This window comes from Dipodomys merriami, unplaced genomic scaffold (assembly GCF_024711535.1).
Source record: "Dipodomys merriami isolate MVZ:Mamm:240054 unplaced genomic scaffold, mDipMer1.0.p SCAF_16, whole genome shotgun sequence".
NCBI lineage: Eukaryota > Metazoa > Chordata > Mammalia > Rodentia > Heteromyidae > Dipodomys > Dipodomys merriami.
In genome coordinates, this window is record NW_027202937.1 from 21,056,024 (window position 1) to 21,078,873 (window position 22,850).

Sequence of the window (22,850 nt, forward strand, 5' to 3'; positions counted from 1 at the left end):
GGGAACTAGAGAGCCATAGTTTTGCCCTACCGATTGTAATGGAATTTATTTTCCCTTTTATTTGGAGAGTAGATTTGTCACATTTGAAAATGTAAGCCACTTGCTTCAGTTCAGACTCTGAAATGACAAGGTCATTCCTGTCCTCTTGGTACTCCTAAAATTAAAACAGATACAGATATTGAAAGTAAGGACAATAAAACCTGTTAAAAATGAATCCAATGCCTACTGAAATGACTATGGGCTCATCAGGATTATAGCCTTTTCCATATGCTCTTTCTTTATGGACCATCTCATTATGGATAAACTCTTGTAGTAGAAATGGATGGGAATGGATGGATGGAAGGCTGTTTGGGAGGGATAGTTGTTGGCATCAGAGCTAGTGGGGGAGGGGGTGTCTGGGGCAGGGGTATGAGAGTTGTTGAGACACTGATGCAAACTCAGTCTATACTTCATGCTAAAGAAAAATCTGCTGGGTCAAATAGGAGAGGAGTGGGGAAAGGGTCACAGCAGGGTCCAAGCTCCATGTCCTTTCAGGTCATGACAACCTTTCCAGGAACTTTGGTTCTTAATCTGTAGGGCAACTGTCTGGATTGGTAGAGGATACCCAGCTTTCATTCATATTCACGGTGTCTCTGCTCAGCTCACATAATTAGCCCTGAAAGTGGTAGATGGTAGTGGTAGCACATTGTTCTACCAGGGCCTCGATCCATGGGATGGAACAAAACAATCTATAGCAGATCAGAGTTGGGCATAGATTCCATCTCCCTGAGTTAATGGTTTCACTCACTGTTTGGTTAAAGATTTATGGGAATTCACAGTGAAATTCACAAACATGCAGCAGAATGGTGGTTGATAGGGGCTGCAGGGAAGGGGGATAGGGAGTCCTGGTTTTGTGTGCCCAGTGCCTTAGTTCACCAAAATGACAAGTGCCCCGTGGATGAATAGTGGTGATGGTTGCACGCAGTATGGGTGTACTTAATGCTGCTGAAATGTAGTTAAAATGGTTAATGGTAAATTTTATGTTGTATATATTTTACCATGATTGACAAAAAAAAACTGAAGGAGAGAATGCATAAGAACTAGTGAAAAAAACAACAATGGAAGCCTTCAGAAATCTCTTGGTACCTATCCCAGTCAATGGTTTTTAGGAATCCTTAAGACCTCGGTACATTGACACACCATGAGTGTGTCAAGAATACAGTTTAAAGGACTTTACTCACCACTCTCCACTTTTTTCCTTCCAATTCAAACACGGGAGCATGTTTCTGAGGAGCGTGAGATTTGGGAGACGTGGGGCCTGGGGAATGGGTTTTGGTGGGAGACGGAATCTGTCCTTGAGCACGCAGGTTGGGGTTCTTGTAAGTCTTTTGGTCATCCGTGACATGCCGAAGCCCTGTGAGGGTGACACGGATGGACACATTTCTTTGTATTTTATGCAAAGGGAGATGTCCACAACAACTCTTGGCAATGATAATTTTCCTAACAGTCCAGTGTTCTAGGTCAAGATGCTGAGTTTGAATCCTGATGATGAAAAGTAATCTCTGTGTGTGTGTGTGTGTGTGTGTGTGTGTGTGTGTGTGTGTGTGTGTGTGTGTGTTTAGCCTGAGGAATTCTCTTTAAAGATATGGGATGATAAAAATTTTGCAGCAAAGGGCTGGGAAGGTAGCTCAGCGGTAGAGTGCATGCCTTGCAAGCATGAGGCCTGGGTTCGATTCCTCAGCACCACATAAACAGAAAAAGCCGGAAGTGGCGCTGTGGCTCCAGTGGTAGAGCACTAGCCTTGAGCTGAAGAGCTGAGGGACAGCGCCCAGGCCCAGAGTTCAGGCCCCATGACCGGCAAAAAAAAAAAAAAAAACAAAAAAAACAAACCAAAAATTTTGCAGCAAATAAAAAAGCAACCCCCACTCCCTCCACGTCCTGAAGCCACCTCATTAAAGAGGATTTTGTGGCTTTACTTCTCTCATGGCTAAATCATTTGCCCAATATAGCCTAAAATGTTAGAACATCCTAATGAGTTTGTGTCAGAACATGAAATTGACTTTATGGCTCTAAATCCATTCTTTAATGCTGCAGGTGAATGTCTGAGGAGGTAGTAGAGCCAGTGGGAGCCAGTGATAAAGGTAAACCTTATGCCCTTAGCTCCAGGACCAGCACCCACACACAATAAAATTAACCATCCACCAAGAGAAAGGAAGTTTGATAATGAAATTCTTTTTTTTTTTTTTTTTTTTTTTGCCAGTCATAGGGCTTGAACTCAGGGTCTGGACTCTGTCTCTGAGCCTCTTTGTGCTCAAGGCTAGTGCTGTACCACTTGAGCCACAGTGCCACTTTTGGCTTTTTTGAGTAGTATATTGGAGATAACAGTGTACCTGGGCTGGCTTTGAACCATAATTCTCAGATCTCAGCTTCCTGAGTTGCTAGAATTACAAGTGTGAGCCACCAGTGTCAGCGAATGATGAAATTCTTCAACCAGCCAATAAGTACACTACTTTAGGACAGAGGTGCTATTGCCTATCTTTTTTTTTTTCTTTTGCTGCCAGTTAATGAAGCTTGAATTCTAGGCCTCAACTTCTCACTTTTTTGTTCAAGGCTAGCATTGTTCTATTTCTACTTCTGACTTTTTGTTGGTTAATTGGAAATAAAAGTCTCTGATATTTACCTGCTTAGCTTGGCTTTGAACCACAATGCTCAGAACTCAGCCTCCTGAGTAGTTAGGATTATGGGCATAAACTACCAGCAATCTGGTTCAAATACACTTTTTATTAGCATAGATTAACTGTATGAAGGAGTTACTTTGTGGTATTTTTGTGCACACATAGAATATTCTAGATGCCTTGGTTCTAGAGGCTGATGCTGAAGCACTGGGCAGGAGGGGTAAGTGAGTGATGTTAATAGTACTGAATAGGAACCATTGTCTCTGAGTTTGTCCATGTGGCAGCCCACTGAGACTGACTACCCAGACCTGAACGCTGTAGACTCCCCTCCCCCTGCTCCCCAGCCTCAGCTTCTCTCCTTCCAGGTGCTGGAGATGGAAATGGTGCTGTCTCTGGGGCTCTGGGGGAATCTGTGTGTTGGAGCTACAAGGAAAAGAAGCTTCAAGTAATTGATTTTTCACCTTTTGTGATGGCTTCTCCCTGGTTGAGCTGGGCAAATAAAGCTGATCGTGAAGGAGAGGACTCCTCTTTCCTGCCTTCATTCTCAAAAAGTGGAGGTGGTCCTGGAGGAGGCGGTGGAGGGGGAGGTGGTGGAAGGCCAGGGCCAGATGACAGGACAGAAAATGCTGATGTGGTAGATGCTACAGGACCCTGTGGTAGGCAGAAAGATGGGAAACCACATTGATACTGAAGCCCCAGCTGAGGTTTTGCCAGAGTACCTGAGGATCTGTTGACAGCTAGGGACTAGGGCTCAAGTTCCCCAGGGGGTGCCAGAGGGCACACCTGTGCCTCATGGGGCTGCCCGGGAGCCCTTGGATGACAGCAAGATCTGCCTTGGGAATAAAAAGCCTTACTATCAATTGATTTTGAATATCTAGAAGCCCCACTTCCAACTCAAACACACACACACACACACACACACACACACACACACACACACACACACACACACACACACACACACACACACACACACACACACACACACACACACACACACACACACACACACACACACACACACACACACCCCAAGCTATATCCATAAGTTCATGTCATGTCTAAGGCTAGAATAGGAATGAAAGTAGGCCTTAGCCAACTTAGAATCATAAAATAGTGGTCCAACAGATAAGAAGATTAGCTTTTATAGGGATAGTAGGTATCATAACTACTGATGAGAAGTAGAGAAAGAGATGAAAAAAAAATTCAATGGTTGCAAGATGTTCTTGAGCAGTTAAAGGGAACAATGCTGCAAATGTCTGGAATTCATTTTCAAAGCATGCAAACCTCAAGCTAGCCCCCAAACAAAGCACATGCATGGCCTGGGTGATTGTGAACGCTGAAAGTAGAGATCAGGGAGCCATACTTGTGAACTGCAAGTAGACCAACAGAATATCAGGTATTTCCTGAGCAACATCTGTGCTCACTCTAACTTTCTCTGCTGTGTGAAGTGCAACCTTTGTTTTCAACATGAAGGTCTAACAAACTCAAAAGGCAATAGAGGGCGGATCACAAGAGGGAGGATCCATTTTAGAATGAGAAGAGTTCTCAAAGAAATTGCCCCGAAAAGAGCTTAAAACTAGTAAGACAGAAACATATGTAACAAACTTGGAGTTATATCCACATATATATGGACATAATAATATATATTTTGGTCAATATAATAGTATATAGGTGGAGATATATTTAATAATATATATTATATAGTAAAATATTACATACTATACACTATATATTATATTACATATTAGAAATTTATAAATATATCTTTACATATATTTATATATGTATTTGTATATACTATGTATTATATATTATATTGTATAATATAGGATATAATAATATATAAGAATAAAATAGTAACATACACATTATATATTAATATATGCTATAGATTATATAATATAGCATATATTATATACAATATATGTATTCGTGTATATAACTCATGGACTTTTCTGCTTGGGTTGGCTTTGAACCACAATCGGACTGCCTTTTTTTTTTTCTGTCAGTTGTAGGGCTTGAACTCTGGGTCTGGGCGCTGTCCTTCAGCTCTAGCACTCTACTACTTGAGCCACAATGCCACTTCTGGCTTTTTCTGTTTATATGGTACTGAGGAATCGAACCCAGAGTCTCATGTATGTGAGGCAAGCACTCTACCACTGAGCCATCTTCCCAGCCCCTCAGACTGCCTCTTGAGTAACTAGGATTACAGTCAGTCAGCCACTAGCACCTGGCTCTACCAATATATTTTTAACACCTGGAGAACTATATACCAACTCAGCTTTTTTTTTCCTTTCATGTCAGTACTGGGGCTTGAACTTAGGACCTCATGCTCTTGCTAGCCTTTGTTTAAGGCTAGTCCTCTACCACTTGAGCCACCTTTCTACTTCCTCAACACAGCTTTTAAAAGCCAGAACCAGACATGGTGGCATATACCTGTAACTTCAGCACTCAGGAGGCTGAGGCAGGAAGATTATGAGTTTCATGCCAGCCTGGGCTACAAAGTGAGACTCTATTAAAAAAAATCCTCAAAACTTGGGAGTGGTGGATATGTAGAATAGCTCTACATATTTTTAGTACCAGATATAAAAGTTAAACATTACACAAGTGCTAAATACTAAGGAGTGCAGCATATTTTCATTTTTTAAAAACAACTCAATTTTCACAAGGTGTCAAAATCAGGAAGTTTTCATCTACAGTAATTTTTAAAAACAAGTGATTTTCAAAGTACTTATGTAATGCCTATTCAGTGTAGAATTATCCGGAATTATCTTCTCTTATTCAGAATGTATGTCTTCAAAACTTAGCAGGCTGGAAGTCTTCTCTAAAGTTATTGGCAGTGGTTTTTATTTTTTGGCCAGGAAAATCCTCCTGACTCTTTCAGGATTCTGGGGTCAAGTAGAAAATGATTTCACAGACCAACCAGTTTTCCCTCCAGTTCTTAAATGTTTTCTATCATGTTACCAGGATGCAATTTAAGAATTTGCTTGAATCATAAAAAGCTTATAGTACAAGCTTAGCACATCAACTGATATTCCAATCTTGCTAACTACTGAGACCCTGAGACTATTCTTTTTGCTCCTAAGTTTGTAATAATTCATGTCGTTGGTGAAGAGACAGGTCCTTCCACCAACATTTCAGAAAATTCTTTAACATTCTCCTTTCTATTTTGTGGAAAGGAGAGATGATACAGCTTCTAAATCTTAAAATGATTTAGATGTTTCCTTTGCTGTCAGAATTTGGAGCCTCTCCCCCCAAAGCTACTAAAAGACATGGAAACTAAAACCACATATTCAACTTTTGGGAACTTTGATCCGTTCAGATGGCTGACCTTGGATAGCAGACAAAGGATTTACTGCCACAAATGTTGGAAATAAAAGTCCCCCAAAATAAGGGCCCTCAGGACCCACTGAAACTCTGCCTTGGACTTGCCTTTTGTACGTTCTGGCTCGTTCTTGTTTGGTACAATACCAGGCTCTGGTTTCCAAGGTTACTTTTCAATTAGCATTCAGGGGCTTTACTGAACAGTGGACTGGAAATCAAACTGATTAGACCTCCTCTTAACTGGCTCTCGGTGGCTCCCCGCTGCAGGGGAATTTATCTTTGTCTTCCTCCTCTCCTCTTTCTGTAGGGTATTACAGTACACACTCCACTCAAGCTTTCTTCCTTCTAACAGGAGCCTGGCCACAAGGGGCAGCCAACTAGACTAGAGTCCCAGCCTGACACCAAGTCTTCAGCCAACCCAGGGAAAAACCCAGGAGAGATAATCTGGCAAGGGGAAGGAGCTGAGAATTCAGAAGCATCTAGTGTGTGCCAGGTACTGATTGCTTTCTCTTGTGCAGTAGATATTTAAAGCTCAGTCATGATGGGCTCAGTGCCAGAGGTTCCCAAACTTATCTGAACATTAGAAGCAGGTAGAAATCTTTTTAAACAAATTCTCAAGCTCAGGCTTTGTGGAAGGAACATCTGGGAGGGGAGGAAGGGAGGGAGAGGGAAAGCAGGATGGGGTGCAATAATGGGGATTCTTGTAAGGAAGTCTTGGCTCTCCTTTGAATGCTTAAGTTGTTCTGGAATGAGGTCTTGACTCTCCTGGGATGGAAGAATACTGGTCCTCAGTGCATTTCCTTTTAAAGGCCAGGTGTCATGGTGGAGGTAAAGCACCAGGTTGTTTAGACTGGAAGGGAACCAGACTTGGCATCTCACACCTCAGGTGCCCAGTGAGTGACTCATTACTTCTAGTTTGAAAGGGGCAATGGAGGATCTCAAGGAGAGAGGGTGCTGTAAGAGGGTAGATTTTTCATTCTTCTCAATTTGAGTTAGGGTCCTTTAGAGATACAGAAGGAGAACCCTGAACGGGTAGATCTGTGTGGAGTTCTCTGAACCCACAGTTCCAGCCCTGGAACACTGGACACTTGACCGGGTTCACTTTCCTGTAGTATACCATTTAAGTCATGAGAAAGTGCAACGTTAGTCTGCAGACTGCACTTGTGTCTTTGAACAGAGGCTACATGGTCAGAGCTGCACGTGCAGAATAGGCAAGGACCTTTTTTAAAAAATTTTTTTAAATTTTTTATTTTGGGTCCGGTCGTGGGGCCTGAACTCTGGGCCTGGGCACTGCCCCTCAGCTCTTCAGCTCAAGGCTAGCGCTCTACCACTTGAGCCACAGCACCACTTCCGGCTTTTTTCTTTTTGCTTATGTGGTGCTGAGGAATCGAACCCAGGGCCTCAGGCATGCAAGGCAAGTGCTCTACCACTGAGCCAACTTCCCAGCTCTAGGCAAGGACCTTTAAGAAGTGACATTGTTGACTTGCAACGATCTAAATAGTTTTAGCCCTTTTCAAAGGACACTTTTCATCATAAATTCTTTCATCATATGCTTTAGCAGAACAATGACTTCCATTTCACTGTCACAGTGTAGAATCTTATTTTTGCGTGCTCAGGGCTTGGGATGGTGATGTCACGTGACCTGTGTAAGGTCTGATGGAAACAGATTGGAAAGTGATGCTGGCCACTGAAGGTAGAAATCCTGCAGCAGAACTGGGAGAAGGATTTAACCAGAGCAAAGCAGAATGACCCCTGCATAAATGCTTTTGGAACAACAACAAAACCCCCACTTCTTTGTGATGTTGATAAAATGAATCTCAAGTATCTTAGAGTCTCAGATCAAGCACAATTGAAAAAGACATTCTATTAAAATCATATAACAATGGCATATAACCTTTTAAAAAAGCAGCATATTTATGATTTTAAATGGCTACATTCACCTTGGTGCAAAAGTTCGCTTATGCTGTAAGAACACAGCACAAAAAAACGAGAGCTGCTGCTTTTAAGGTCTATTAAGATTAATTTTGAGAGCAGATGTTTGATTAGATAGTCTTTTTTTTTGTTAGTCTGGCACAAAAGACTTTTTAAAAAGTTAATGTACTGCAAATCCCCTTCCTTGAATTAATTTCAGTGTCCTGGGAACAGCTGTCTCTTCTGTTTTTAAATGTATGAACTACAGCTATCAAATAATAAAACCATTGTAAGTAGCACATGGCAAGTTTGTAATTTTTGGTTACATATAATACATATATGCTTATATTACATATAATCGGTTGTATACTGCTGTACACTATCATTTGTTTTCATTCAGTGCTACTTCTTAAAAAAACTGCCAATCGTTTTCTTATCTTAGAATTGGGATTTTATTATGAAAGAGAAATTCCTTCCTGTTCCTAAATGGAATCTGCTTTGCCTACATATGGCAACAAGATCTGCAATTAGCAATACACTTATACTTGCTCTGCCCACCACAAACACCAGAGTTTGAGTTACCCAGTTAATTCAGGTATGGTGTCAATTTTCATCTAAGTAAGCTATTGAACTAACTCCAAGGATTCATTTTGTTGAGTTTGTACTTCTAGGGTACTTGTAGGGGGACCAGTGAATGCGCTTCTGTGGTTTAGGCCTGGGTTAGGTGTTTTGTAGGTTTGTTTAACCTAAAAGAAGAGTCTGAAGGAATTTAAGCAAAGAGGAAATAGATAGACACAGATATAAATAGGTAAGTGGGTAGATAAACAGCCTTAACCTCCTAACTTTAAGAATAGATAGGTAACCAATATCTCTTGGTTAGTATTTTTTAAACCAACTTTTCAAAGGAAGAGATCAAGAAAATAAAAATAGCATGCAATAGCTAGAACAGGTGAATTATGTTGCTTACAACAGAGCTTTTGTTGAGATCTGTCTTCTATAAAACTAGCTTAGTGATAGTAACATTTTGAGCCACCTATCTTGAAATATTTGTGGAGATCATAGATAAAGGTACAAAAATGGACCAGCTGACACATGGTGACATTAATGAGGTTTTCCCTCCCCCACAGCTTTCCTCTTTGGACACACACTCAGCCCCTTCTGTTTCTGGTTGAGTTATCTCTAGCTGTTGGTTGCTGAAACACGCTGGGCCATTAATCAGCGAGCTTACCATGGGTAGCCATGACAACTGACATGTGCCCAGCCATACACTTAAGAGTTTAAAAATCACCAGGCCATTGCAATCTTATGTACACTTATATCTTCATGCTACAGGGATAGGAGCTCACAATGTCTCCTAACTGACCATAGAAAATAAAACGCTGCTAATTTTTTTAAAATACCAAACAACCTGGCTTCAAATGACACATAAAACACAAGGGTGATAAACCTCTCAATATGGTAATAGGAGCAAATGAAGAAAAGAAACAACTGTCACTTGGTCTTTAGTTCACACACATCAACAGACAATCTTCTGGGCAGAAAAAAATAACCTCCAATTCATGACATTATTGTTGTTGTTGTTGTTGTCATTGTTTGGTGCCAGTACTGGGACTTAACTCAGGGGCTTGAGCAACTGCTTAGTTTTTTGGCTTAAGGCCAGTGTTCTACCACTTGAACCACATCTTCACTTTTAGCTTTTGGCTGGTTCATTGAAGATAAGTGCTGTCTTCTGGATTTGTCTGCCTGGGTTGCCTTCGAACCAGGATTCTTAGATCTTAGCCTCCAAAGTAGCTAGGATTACTGGTGTGAGCCACTGGTGGATGGCTCCATGACTTAGAATTTGTTGGGCTTTTTGGTATCAAAATGAATTTCTATTTTCTGTAAGATGTATACTTTGATCAATAACTTAGCGGAATTGATATGTTTCCAAATGTGTCAGCTTCTATAAGAACTTGGGAGTTTTACATTCATATTTATATCACGCTTTCATTGGAAGACAACTATAGTCAAGAGAGAAGATGGCACATAAACTAACAGATGGCCACCCAGTACAACATAAGCGTAAGCCAAAGTGGATTTATGACTTTAGTTTCTAGTCTTTTATTTTTATCACTTATTAAAAATTTGAGATTTCTCCTGCCAATGAAAATAAAAAGTTCTTGGGAAACTTTCAAGACAACAGGATTGTTAATAATACCACAAAATGAAGTGTTTTATAATATGTTAAAGCAGAGGTTTATTAATTTATATATTTTTTTAAGAAAAAGCCCATTTGGGAACTATCTTCCATTTCATCTATAGAAACAAGAGAACACTGCTGCCAGTGTGGGTTTCCATGAAAGTCCCAGTGGTACCACTTATAGGTAGCTGATCTAAAATGATAGTCCCACAGTTCTGAAGGTAATGTGGCACTCAAGGCTCCGCAGAAAAGGGAAGGTCATGAAAACCCCAAATCTCCAGGTGGTATCTGTGACTTCTGATGGTCTCTATACCTCCCTGTTCCTCCCATCCTCCCCTGGACTTTGAATGCTGCTGCTTTGGTGGCCTGGATTCCTCTCACAGCTTTGACACTTGCTGAAGAAATAAAAATACAGAACAAGAAACAGGGTTACTTCAGAGAAGTACTAACAGCTTTGCACTGGAAAACACCCAGGCAGTGACTGACCTGGGTCTGTGGAAACCAGTGCGTTAGTCTTTGACATCGACAGTCTTCACGACGTATCCATTCCATGAATATAGGTGCTATTGATCAAGATGCATTGTACTCATAAACTGACATGTGGAATTGAAACCCTTTTGTACAATTACTTAAAGATAACAAAGAAAATGTAGAAGGAGCCTCCAAAATATGGGTGGTGACTTACGTTCAACATGTAAAAGGATAGTTATAATTATTGCTATTGTTAATATTATTATTACTGTACTGGGGATTGAACTCAGGGGAAGGCAGATGCTCTACTATTTGAGCCACTCCTCCAGCCTCTTTTTGTGTTGGTTACTTTCAAGATAGGGTCTTGCTTTTTTTTTAATGCTTGCACTGATTCAGGCTGTGATCTTTCTACTTGTGATCCCCCTGTGTCTCTGGAGATGACAGGCGTGCATCATGTGCCCAGCTATTGTGCTTTCCCCATAGCTGGGGACAACAGGTGTACAACATGGCACTCAGCCATTTGGTTGAGATGGAAGCTTGCAAACATTTGTGCCTGGGCTGGCCTGGAAACTTGATTCCTCCATCTCTCTGCTTCCTAAGTAGCTAGGATTACGGGCTTGAGCAACTGCATTTAGCCTATGATGTAGAATTATTTTTAAAAAACGTTTTAAAGAAAGGTTTGATGAAAGCGGGTCAAGCCATTATAGCAAAGCCAGAATCATAGCTCATAGGGAACACAATCTAATTTGCTGAAGTGACCCAGACACTTGGCATAAATTGTCTTGCTAGGTAGCCTTGATTATTAGTTTGGCTTTGTGTTTCTCTACTTGTGTCAGACCATCTTTTTTTGTTTTGTTTTGTTTTGGCGGTCTTGATTGAACTCAAAACCTTGCACTTGCTAGGCAGGGGCTCTATCAATTAGGCCACACTTCTGGTCCTCTGGGACCACCTTTTTATATCACCTGCATGTAAGTACCCTTCACAGGAACCCGAAGTGTCCGTAGTGTTCTGTTTCCATAGATGAAATAGGACCAATTTTTGCTTGAGTCAGCCTGGACTGTTTGCCTCTTATTTATCCATTCCTCTATAGCTAAGATGACAAGTGTCACCCCATACCCACTATCATTCCCCCCACCTTTTCTGTTGAAATGGGGTCTCTCAAACTGCTGTTTTCAGGCTGGCTCAGGCTAGGTTCTCAGCCTCTCAAGACTCTGGGATAACAGGTGAGTGCCAGCATGCTTAATTTCTGCCATTTATTTATTTATTTATTTATTTATTTTTTTAATCCTAGTAACCAGCTCTCATGATTTTCATTTTTTTCAAGTGTTGTTGGGGTTGTTGGGATGGACAACAATGAGTATATATGATTGATTTTTAAATGCACTGATACTGCACTAAGAAATATATTGCCAGCTGGGTGCTGGTAGCTGACATCTGGAGTGCTAGCTACTCAAGAGGCTGAGATCTGAGGATTGCAGTTCAAAGCAAACCCAAACTCTCAACTCCACAATAAAATACGCAAAAAAGGCCAAAAGTGGTGGATGCTTTGGCTCAAGTGGTAGAGTGCTAACCTTGAACAGAAGCTAATTTGTCAAGAAAAGAAAAGAAACAAGAATTACATTGCCATTAAGTAAAATTATATATATTTATCCAGCTGCAGTTTTATTAAACTCTATGAATAACTGCAATGTAGCTGTTGCTAAAACTAAAGTGATTCAGGTGCATGAAAAGACAGAACTATGATAATACATTTAATTCTGGAAAATTAATAAAATAATCTAGTTGCTGGGTGCTGGTGGTTTATGCCTGTAATCTCAGGAGGCTAAGATCTGAGATAACAGTTCAAAGCCAACCCAGCCAACCTCCAATTGATAACCTCCCCATCCCTTCAAAAACAAAAGCCAGAAGTGGTGCTATAGCTCAAGTAGTAGAGTGCTAGTCTTGAGCAAAAGAAGCTCAGGGACAGTGCCCAGGCCCTGAGTTCAAGTCCCAGAACTAGTACAAAAAGGACAAAGACTATCTATCCTATTTATGAAATTCTCTCCATCATTCTTTTCTAGCCAGATTCATACAAAAGAGAATAAACTAGTTGGTGTTCTGGACAATTCCTGGGGGGGAAGCATCAATTATTTTTCGTAACTTCAAGTGTAAGGTCAAGATTGCAGTCATCAGGTTCTAAGAATTTCCAATAGAATTAAAAAGCCGATCAACTGCTGGTTCCTTGATAAATAACAGTGTCTCCAATGGGTTTGTGCCAAAAGATCAATGTATTCAACTGAGTGTATGTGAACCTTAGTGCTGAGGACTTGATGTGAATCCCACAAGAGCAAGAACAAAACTACAAACGGATAACAGTTAAGTCATTTCTGCAGTAGAGCCTTCTAGTTCATGAGTTCTACTCCAGAGAAACGACAAGAATTCCATTTATCACAAGAAATCTGGGCAGATGATGCCCCAGCTGCTGCTCACCCCCAAACATCTCGACCACTACCCCAGCACACTTGGATTCACCACTTGTGCACACACAGATGGACTCTCCAATTGTCTTGAACAGCTCCTGGCTTCAGAGCTGTTGCTTGGGCACAGCTGTGGCCTAAGAGTTAGGAGGTGGGAAAACCCGGCAAGCTTAGCTCCAGCTGCTGGCTGGGGGGTGGGGCTGGGGTTGGGGGTAGGGGAGAGGGTTATTTGGTAGCACAATGCACCCTTGGAAACTCAGGATCCCAACAGCATTCTCAAAACCCTTCAGAGTACAAAGTTGAACACTGAATTTGAGAATAGAAGAAACCCATTATCCTGTTGAAATGTAATACATGTTTTATAATTCATTTTTGTTCAGAATGTGGGATTTGATGCTGTGGATGAAATTAATTTAGTTTGTTTCACCCAGAATGTTAAAAAATGACACATAAAATTACAACAGAAAATATCTGAGTGTTTTATGTGGTAAGAAACAGAGGGGCTATTTTGTGCAATGGGTTTTAGTACTATGTATGTAGGGTGTGTGTACAAATGTTTTTCTTTCTATGAATTCTCTGTGTCTGTGTCTCAGCTCTACCTTATCTTTGTCTTTGTATCTATGTGTCTCTCTCTGTCTCTGTGAATCTGTTGGTCTGTCTGTCTCTCCCTCTCAGTGAGAACTGAACCCAGGGCATCATGCATGCTAGGCAAATACTCTGACTCTAAACCACCTTCCCATTCTTTACAAAGCACATATTTCAAATGAACACAGTAAGTATTCATTTTAGGACAAAGGAAAACAATTACGTTTATTTTTCTCTAATTAATAATCAACTTCTCTTTTATATTCATAAACACAATTACTCAGCTTTGTACATTGTACTGACGGTATTCAAACTATTTAAAAGTAATTTTCTTTTCATTTTCCATGGGTACCATACACAATTAACATTTGTTGACATTATTTTCTATGAATGAATTCTTATGCCTCTTGAATTTGGCTATTATAAAATAATAACAGATGCAAAGACTCCTGATTTTCAGTTTAGCATTCTCTAATGGCTTATCTCCATGGCAAAGATATGACAATTCCCCTTTATGACACACCAATCTATTACAAAACTATCTTATTTGCAATGGATAAAAAATAATTCTAATTAGTCTCCAGAAACACCCACACATCCACATTTCCTCTTCCTTACTAAAACCCTTGGAAAGTTTATGTATCCTTTTCTCAAAATCCATAATGTTGTAAGCAGAGGAAAAAAATAATTCATCAACTTAGTTGCATCTTGCTCTATGCAATTAAATGCTCCCACATTTCCCCATGACAAATGATAAGGTTTCTCATGTACATTTTATTCTATCCTTTCCTTGAGGTAAATTCTAAGGTATGATACTCTAGTCCACAGCTATGCAAGTTTTTATGAAATTGTTATGGCCTTTCCATGTTCAGGTAGAAGAAGGCCTTGTACTCACTGTCTTGCTCCAGGTAAGGCCTGTGGTATGGTGTTCCTTGATGTAAGCCTGAAGCTCACTCCAAATGTTCAAATATGACTTCACCCAGTCCACATGGCGTAAATCGCTTTGTTACCAAAGAAAATGGGAATGGAGTTAGGATCTCAATTAAAATTTATTTGCTTATTTATTTTTGGCAGAACTGAGGTTTGAACTCAAGAACTCATGCTTGCTAGGCTGGTTATCTACTACTTGAGCCGCATACCCAACCCTTCTGATACTGAATGACAACATTTGGCTATGGTTGGCACAACAGCTTCAGTTTTTCAGCTTTTGGGAGCACTGAGAAGAGGACTTTCATTAAAGTTCCCTCAGGACACAGACAGTCTTGAAGAATAAAGAGGCAACTGAAAACCCTGGAATGAATCTACAATGTCATTTCTAACATCGTTCTTCCTAATGAAAAAATTATGGCTGCTATTTTTTTAAATGTCACCTCTTGATTATAGTACAATTCACATTCCACGCAATTCACACATTGCAAAGGTACAATTCAACACTTTAGCTTAACAAAGTTGAACAAACCACTCTATCATTAATTTTAGAACATTTTCATCAAATTTATTTGCAGTGTCACCTCAGTTTCCCTAAATTGCTCCAGCCCTTGGCATGTGCTCACTGCCTACTTTTTGTCTATGTAGAATGGACTATCCTGAATTTCATATAAATGGAATTATAGGCTGTCTACTGTGGTTATTTTTGTCTCCCCCGCCACTTATTGCTGCGTTTCTAAGTTCCATGCATATTGACACTTGCTGATACTTCATTCTTAGACCACTTTTTTGAATATTTTTATTCACTTTAAGTAGCTGTACAAAGCAGTTTATGAATACAGTGCGTCTTGATCAGTGTTACTCATTTCAACATTCTCACCTGTTTTGTCCATTCACTAGCTGATGATAAGCTTTTGTCTATTATAAACAATGCTGCTATGAACTCATGTATGAGCTTTTGGGTGAGCAAATGCTTTTGTTTCTTTTGGATATTTACCTAGGAGTGAAACTGCGGAATGTGGCTTTGTTCATGGCAAAAAAAAAATTGGGTCATAGTTATATTTTTTAAAAATAAGTGGTAGAAGCATGGATATTCTCTGTATTGTAATTCTTTATACCATACATATGTTTTGTAAATATGCTTTATATACTCAGTACTTGAATATGCACCAAGTTGGTCAAAGAGTTGAAACTATAGTAGGCATTTATTTGTGTCTGATCTCTATTTTTCAATACTTTGTATAAAATTTGTCTTATATTGTTGCAGATCATTGTCTACTCGTTCTTAAGAGGTGTCTTGAGGCAATAATGCAGGCAGTTCATTTCCTTCCATCTGAATAGTAGGAAACATTGTTGAGACATCCTTAGGAGCTCTTGTATTTGTCAAGGATGGTCACTTCTGATGAGGTCACGTAAGAACACAGATGGGGAACCACTCTTGAGCCCAGAGCTAAGGGAAGGTGCATCATTGTTGCTGTTATTTTCCCCCAACTCTTCCCTTAGTTACCAGGCCCTAGACCTAGCACATTTATCCAGCTCTTTACAGGGTAAATAAAGCATAATCATATCACAGACTGAGAGCAATCTCATGATACTCCTTAAATAGTTTAAGAGATACTTTCCTGGATGTCTCTTCACTCTGGCCTGTCTCCATTTGGTCCCGTTTTCCTTTCTAATCCCACGTTATCTCTGTTATCTGTGCTGTAGAAGGCAAGGTCCTTTCTCAAGCAAACCATCATGGTTCAGATTCACTTGTACTTTAACAGCCCTTTGCATAGGCATTCTCCTTACCGTTCTCTGTCTACCCGAATCCCATTTCATTTTAACTGGCTTCCCTCTCACCGTCTGCTTTATTGGCCTAGCTCACCTCTGGTCTGAATTTATACTTTATTTTCTGGATTCTTTTAATGCACCAATTAATTCTCCCTCAATCAATGCGAAAGTTTGGTCTAGCCCATCACAAAGTGCTCTCATTATTATAGAGATACATAGCATAGCAACATGTATTCAAGTGGGGCAGATTATCCATTAAAAGAGAATCCAGGCAGTCTTTTTCCTTTTTTGGTTCCAATGTGAGGGCTTGAACTCAGGGGCTGAGCACCGTTCCTTAGCTTTTGCACTCAGGACTGAAGCTCCCCTAAGAATATACTCCTTTGGTCTCACCGTGTGAATGTTTAGAGTAGAGGATCACAAGGGCTCAATAACATGCATATAATCATATAAATGATGTTTATCAAATGAACTACAAGGAATGGAAACAAGAGGTTTTTTATTTACTCGTGTGTTTTTGTTTTCCCCTTTTGTCACTGTTTTTGGTCTCTGTACCTTTTGTCTGATTTGGGGGGAGGGCAAAGGGAAGCACAGACATGGTGGGACAAAGGGTGAATGAATTCAACAATGACACTCACTATATTGAAAATGAACTACACGACTTGTGAGGAGGGGGTTTGGGAGGGAAAAACTGGGAGAAAAATGAGGGAAGAGGTAACTGTTCAAAAAGAAACATGCCTGACTTAGGTAACTGTAATCCCTCTGTATATCACCTTTGCAGTAATTTTTTTTTAAAGACTGAAGCTCTGCCCCTGGACCCACACTTTTACTCCAGTTTCTTGGTGGTTAATTGGAGATAAGAGTCTCATGGATCTTACTCCCTGGGCTGGCTTCAAACTGCAATCCTTAGATCTCAGCCTCCTGAGCTGCTAGGATTACAGGCATGAACCACTAGTGTCTGGCTTAAGGCAGACTTTCTAAAACAGATATAGATAATGGATTTTATTTCCCATTTGGCTTTTCCTGCGAAGATGAGATTTTTCTTTCAAGGTAAAACAGTACACCAGTGAAAAGCCTTGGCAAGAAATCAGCAATTAAATGAAGTTTTAAGTTAGCAAATGTGCAACAAGTGATCCACTGACCATACAGCTAGTGAAAGAAGGTACGTACCTGTGTTTGTAGTCCTTTAAGACCCTGTTAGTGTAAAAGGTAGCGGCATCATTCATCTCCTTGACATAAGGGCCAGGTTTGGGGGACTGAGAAAACAGGACCATCACCCAAGCATAGAAGGGAAAAAAAGGAGAAGAAATAAAATGCTTTGAAGAAGAAGAAAACGATAAAGACATGGGGAAAAGAGGAGGTGAAAGCATTGGACTTCAATAAGGTAAGGAGAAGCGCTACATCCAGCCTAGAAGTGCATCGGATTGTGGATGACAGAGACTGAAGGTGGCCCCCAGTCCCCCAATACTCTGACCATGTGCAAGGTGAAGGGCAGCATGCATCCACACTCACCACGGCTATCCATCCTAGGGCAGGGATACTTTCGCTGACAGCTGAAAGATGATTAAACATGTTACTCCCCCGGTTCCTCTCTCGGAAAGTCTGGATTTCCTGAATCTTCTCTGAAATGGGTTTCAGTAGTGTAGCCACCTCGTTCTGCAAGGAAACACGGAACGGTGTTATAGGAACAGACAGATGCACAGGCCCTTGGTCCCTATAGAGTACCCAGAGCTTGCCATTTGCCAGGGGTGTAAAAATAAAAATGCACAAGAGCATCCTTCAGAATAGAATGGAGTTTTTCTTTCCTATGGGAATCCAGCCAGCCCTTCATAGGTACAGGTTCTATGCTGGTGGATTTAACCCACCGTGGACCAGAAGTACCCGAAGCTCACCTTACTTATAGATTTGGTACATGTGATTTCAAAATTTCAAAAACAGAAATTTTAAATTCTTATACCTGCATCCCATAGCTCAGTGGATGCAGAGATGCTGTCAGTTGAAAGTCTTTGTGTGATCTGCTGTTTTCTTGACCTTAGTTGGGTGAGAATCTGCCTCCCAACAAACAAATGGTGTCCCCAACGCAAGGTAAAAGTACATGTGCTTAACTGATATAATGACGTGAAACTTTAAGACTGGTTGACAGGCAGTGAGTACTTACTTAGTGGAGTCAGGTAGCATTATGGGAAACATGAAACAAGCCTTCACTGAATGCTACTGTATCCTGAGCATGAGCAGAATTCCTCAGCTGTGGTCTCCTTGGGACCATATACCTGTGGATACTATGGGTCTACTTTGCAAGCTAGGAGCTAGTGGCTCACACTTATAATCCTAACAGTTCAGGAGGCTGAGATCTGAGGATTATTGTTCAAAGCCAGCCCAGGAAGGAAAGTCCATTAGACTCTTATCTCCAATAAACCACCAAAAAGTGGGAAGTAGAGCTGTGGCTCAAGTGGAAGAATGCTAGCTAGCCTTGAGCAAAAAAGCTCAGGGACAATGGCTAGGCCCCAAGTTCAAGCCCCAACACACACACACACACACACACACACACACACACACACACACACACACACACACACACACGTATACACGTACACACATGCACATACAAGCACACACATACCCAGGCACATACCCACTGCATCTAAACTGAAAATATCAGATTTTTTTCTTCTTGTCATTATTCCATAATCAGAATAGTATTATTTATATAGCCTTTATACTTTATTAGGAATATAGCCTGAACATTTATTCTTCCTAAGCTAGAGACAATTTAAAGTATACAGAAGCTGTGTGGGGATTACAGGCAAACAAAGCCATCTTATATAACGACTTACAGCACCTGACTGTTGGTGTCTGTGAGAAGGATTCAACCAACCTCCCTCAGATACAGAGAGCCAGCTCTACTGTATTTTTATCCTCTGAATTATGAAAATTACAGATATACAAAACATCCCAGCAGTGTGTTACAACCCTTTGTTGTGAAGAAAACTGCAAGAAACACAGTGACATTGCATGTGGGTCTGTTGTAGTCTCTAATGGACTACAAGGGTTATGACTATAACAACATAGGTGTTAAGTTGGGATAAGAAGTTAGGTAAAGGATGTCTTCCGGTTCCGGTGGGAATGGAAAGGAGAGAACATCTTTGGTTTGACAGTAGTTGCCTTAGTCCAAATGGAAACAAGGAACTCTTTCACAGAGGCTCCCTGAACAAGTGATAGCATCTCAAATTTATAGTGATTTTTGTTGGATTTAAGTTTCTACATCATCCCCACTCTGCCAGGCCTATGGCCGACTGCTAGTCATGCTAATGTCTGATTAATGCCATCAGTGACTTCTCTACTTATATAAAAAAGAGACTTCCAAAATTAGGCGAGTTGAGTTATGAAATATCATAGTGATAGGTGTTCTGCTATTCAAGCAGTATTCAGCTGCTTTGAGCACCTCCTCATACATGCCCTTGGCTGTCTCTGCTTTTCTTAAGTGCTGACAGCAGATACCAAGATTGTTTATCTGATTTGTGTGTACATGCTTTAGAGAAACAGCCAAGGTCCCAAACGTCAGCTTTTCAAGAGTGGCTAAAAAGCTTTAAGCAGTATTTAAGTCCTTGGTTGCAAGAAGGAAAATGGAAAAGCTCTTTATAGCTATTTTTTTTCTTTATGTCTCACCTCTCCCAGCCTCTTGCTGGTCCTGGGGCTTAAACTCTGGGCCAGGGCACTGTCTCTGAGCTTCTTTTGCTCAAGGTGAGTGCTCTACCACTTGAGCCACAGCCCCACTTCTGGCTTTCTTGAGTAGTTTATTAGAGGTAAGAGGCTCACTGACTTTCTTACTTGTGCTGGCTTCAAACCACAATCCTCAGATCTCAGCCTCTTGAGTAGCTAGGATTATAAGTGTGAGTCACTGGTGCCTGGCTCTTTTTTTATTTCTTTAACCAAAACTTCAGAGCAATGGGCCAGATGCCAATGGCTAACACTTGTAATTCTAGGTACTCAGGAGGCTGAGATCTGATGGAATGGAGCTTAGAGCCAGGTTTAGCCAAAAAATGTCTTCAAGACTCTAACTCTAAACAATAATAACAAACAAGATGAAGCCCTGAGTTCTGCCGGTACTGCCAAAAAGATATTTCAGGACAATGGTTTCTAACATTGGTTGCATATTGGAACCACCTAAAAGCTTTAATAGACACTGAGATTTAGTCCAGAAATTCTCTTAACTGGGAGGTGGCCTGCATAGGGATGGAAAGATTGGAAATGCTCCTTAGGTGATTATAATCACAGTATATACATGGCATACACCTGTAAGGTGTTCTAGGGACAGAAAACCATTAGGGAAGAAATGTCAAGCTTCAGTAGATTTGAGTAACTTCTAATTTCCTTTGGATGTTGTATATGTCCCTAAGGATATGTTGCATTTGAGGGTTTCACTTGATCTTGGCTTACATCTCACTATGGCAACCTAATTCTTATGGGGCCTTAAAAATCAGCTATATTTGATCTCTGGTTTCCTCAGAGATTGTAACACCTACAGCCTACAGACTGCAAGAGATCAAGTTGTAAACTTCTGGTGCATGGGAACTACAATAAATGGAAGTGGCTATTATTATTGCTGTCATACAGTGAACTCAAAGCAGAGGCCAGCAGGATGCACTGCCTGATAATATGGAGTATGCATTTGCTTTAAAAAATGGCTGAATAAGGCTGGGAGCTGGTGGCTCATGCCTGTAGTCCTAGCTACTCAGGAGGCTGAGATCTGAAGATCGCAGTTCATAGCCAGCCCAGGCAGGAAAATCCCTGAGACTCAATAAATGACCAGAAAACTAGAAGTGGCACTGTGGTTCAAGCAGTAGAGTATTGGCTTTGAGCTGAAGAGCTCAGGGACAGCACCCAGGCCCAGAGTTCAAGCCCCACAACCAATAAAAAAAGGCTGCATATCTGGGATATACTGTATATCTGTATATCTGGGATTCAAACATACATCACAATAGATGCAAAGGAGGTGGGGATTACAGGAATATAAATTGGGTCATCTAGTTCAGCTTTTAACAGACCCAATCGAGCAGGTCACATATAGTATTTACAAAATAAATAAATAAAATGTGATAAAACAGAATAGAAAGTATCACAGGGAATTCATATGAGACAAGGGTAGCTATTTTAGGAATTATTATGCATTATGGTGTGTGTGTATGTGTGTGTGTGTATGGGGGTGTATTGGGATGCAAAGTAAAGTGTATTTCTTATTATGGATCTTAATCTAAAAGTTTGAAAAAGCATGGACCTAATCTAATGCTCCCATTTTATCTGTGTGGATATAAGCTCAGTGAGGTTAATCTTATAAGATCAGCTAGCAAGATGGTGGAGCTGGAGCTAGCCCCTCGGTCTTCAGGGAGGCCTAGAGGCCTAATTCTATTCAGTATTATTGAGAACTGAGAAAAACACAATTGTCTGTCTATACACAGGCTTCTCCTCAGCCAAGAAGACTAGGAAAAGGTATTGTGAAGAGATGAAGAACTCAGGCTCTAGCTGAGACTGTTTACATTGAAGTCTTTGCTCTACATGTGCTCTGCTCCAGGACATCACACAAATGATACACTTGTCCATGAGATCATGAGATTCCATGATCTCATCGGCAAAATGGGGTTGACCATGACCCACTTCATAGGGAAGTTTGGAGTGGAATTTCAATTCTTCCACATGGAAGAAGGGGACACTCAAAAATGTTCGTTGTGGAAGCTAGCCTGTTCTTGTGGAAGTGAATGAATACCTTTTTCTCTTCTGGAACTCTAGCACAAAGGTCTTACAAATAGTATACAAACTGAATTTTATGACTTCAGATCCATATGTTGAAGCCTTAACTCCCAGGAGCTCAGAATGTAACTGCATAATATCTTGAGGAAGCATCGTTAAAGAGGTAATAAGTTAAAATGGGGGCCATTTGAGTAGGCTCCAAGCCAACATATTTGGACATGGATATCTGCCAGAGGGAAGGTGCTGTGAAGAAGAGCAAGGAAAGGTAACAGGAAAGACCAGCCCGTTGACACATTGGTCTTGACCTTCCAGCCTCCATCACAGAGAGAAAAAATAAAGTACTGTTGTTTATAGCACCTGATCTGTGGCATTTTCTTATAGCAGCCTGAACAAAGTAATACTTAACTAATGGTCTAATGGCCACTCTGGGAAAAGAAACAAATACTTTAGCCCCAAACACAACTATTCCGCCTTGGTTCCTCAATGGCTGCTACGTCATTTTAAATACTTGCTTGAAATCTTACTCTTTAGAAAGCAAACATTTTTTTTTCCTCTTCAAGAGATTCTTCTCAGTCCAATCAAAAGGGTGACACTGGCTGCCATGGAAAAGCAGCTGATTCTCAATTATGGTAGAACTCCTACAAAGCATGCTGCTTCCAGCAATTTGAACACCGCCGTAAGTTTGACGCAATGACATCTTTGAGAAAAGACAGAATGTCCTCAATTGTTGAACCACACCTGGCCCATTGCCCCCAAGGGAAAACGAACCAGAAATGTATATTTACAATGTTAGAAAGATTTATGAAGGCCATCTTTGTTTATCTC

General features: G+C 40.6%; 1 protein-coding gene across 1 annotated transcript in view; it reads right to left on the reverse strand.

Annotated features, from left to right (window-relative positions):
• The window catches only part of Cap2 (cyclase associated actin cytoskeleton regulatory protein 2), a 123,830-nt gene that overhangs the window by 9,427 nt on the left and 91,553 nt on the right, over positions 1-22,850 (reverse strand). Inside the window, exons 5-10 of the mRNA XM_070024512.1 lie at positions 17,793-17,936; positions 17,451-17,536; positions 14,479-14,584; positions 3,116-3,305; positions 1,221-1,393; positions 31-154 (exon numbers count right to left, since the gene is read on the reverse strand). Coding sequence (XP_069880613.1) covers positions 31-154; positions 1,221-1,393; positions 3,116-3,305; positions 14,479-14,584; positions 17,451-17,536; positions 17,793-17,936 — 823 coding nt within the window. The remainder of the gene's footprint in view (positions 1-30; positions 155-1,220; positions 1,394-3,115; positions 3,306-14,478; positions 14,585-17,450; positions 17,537-17,792; positions 17,937-22,850) is intronic.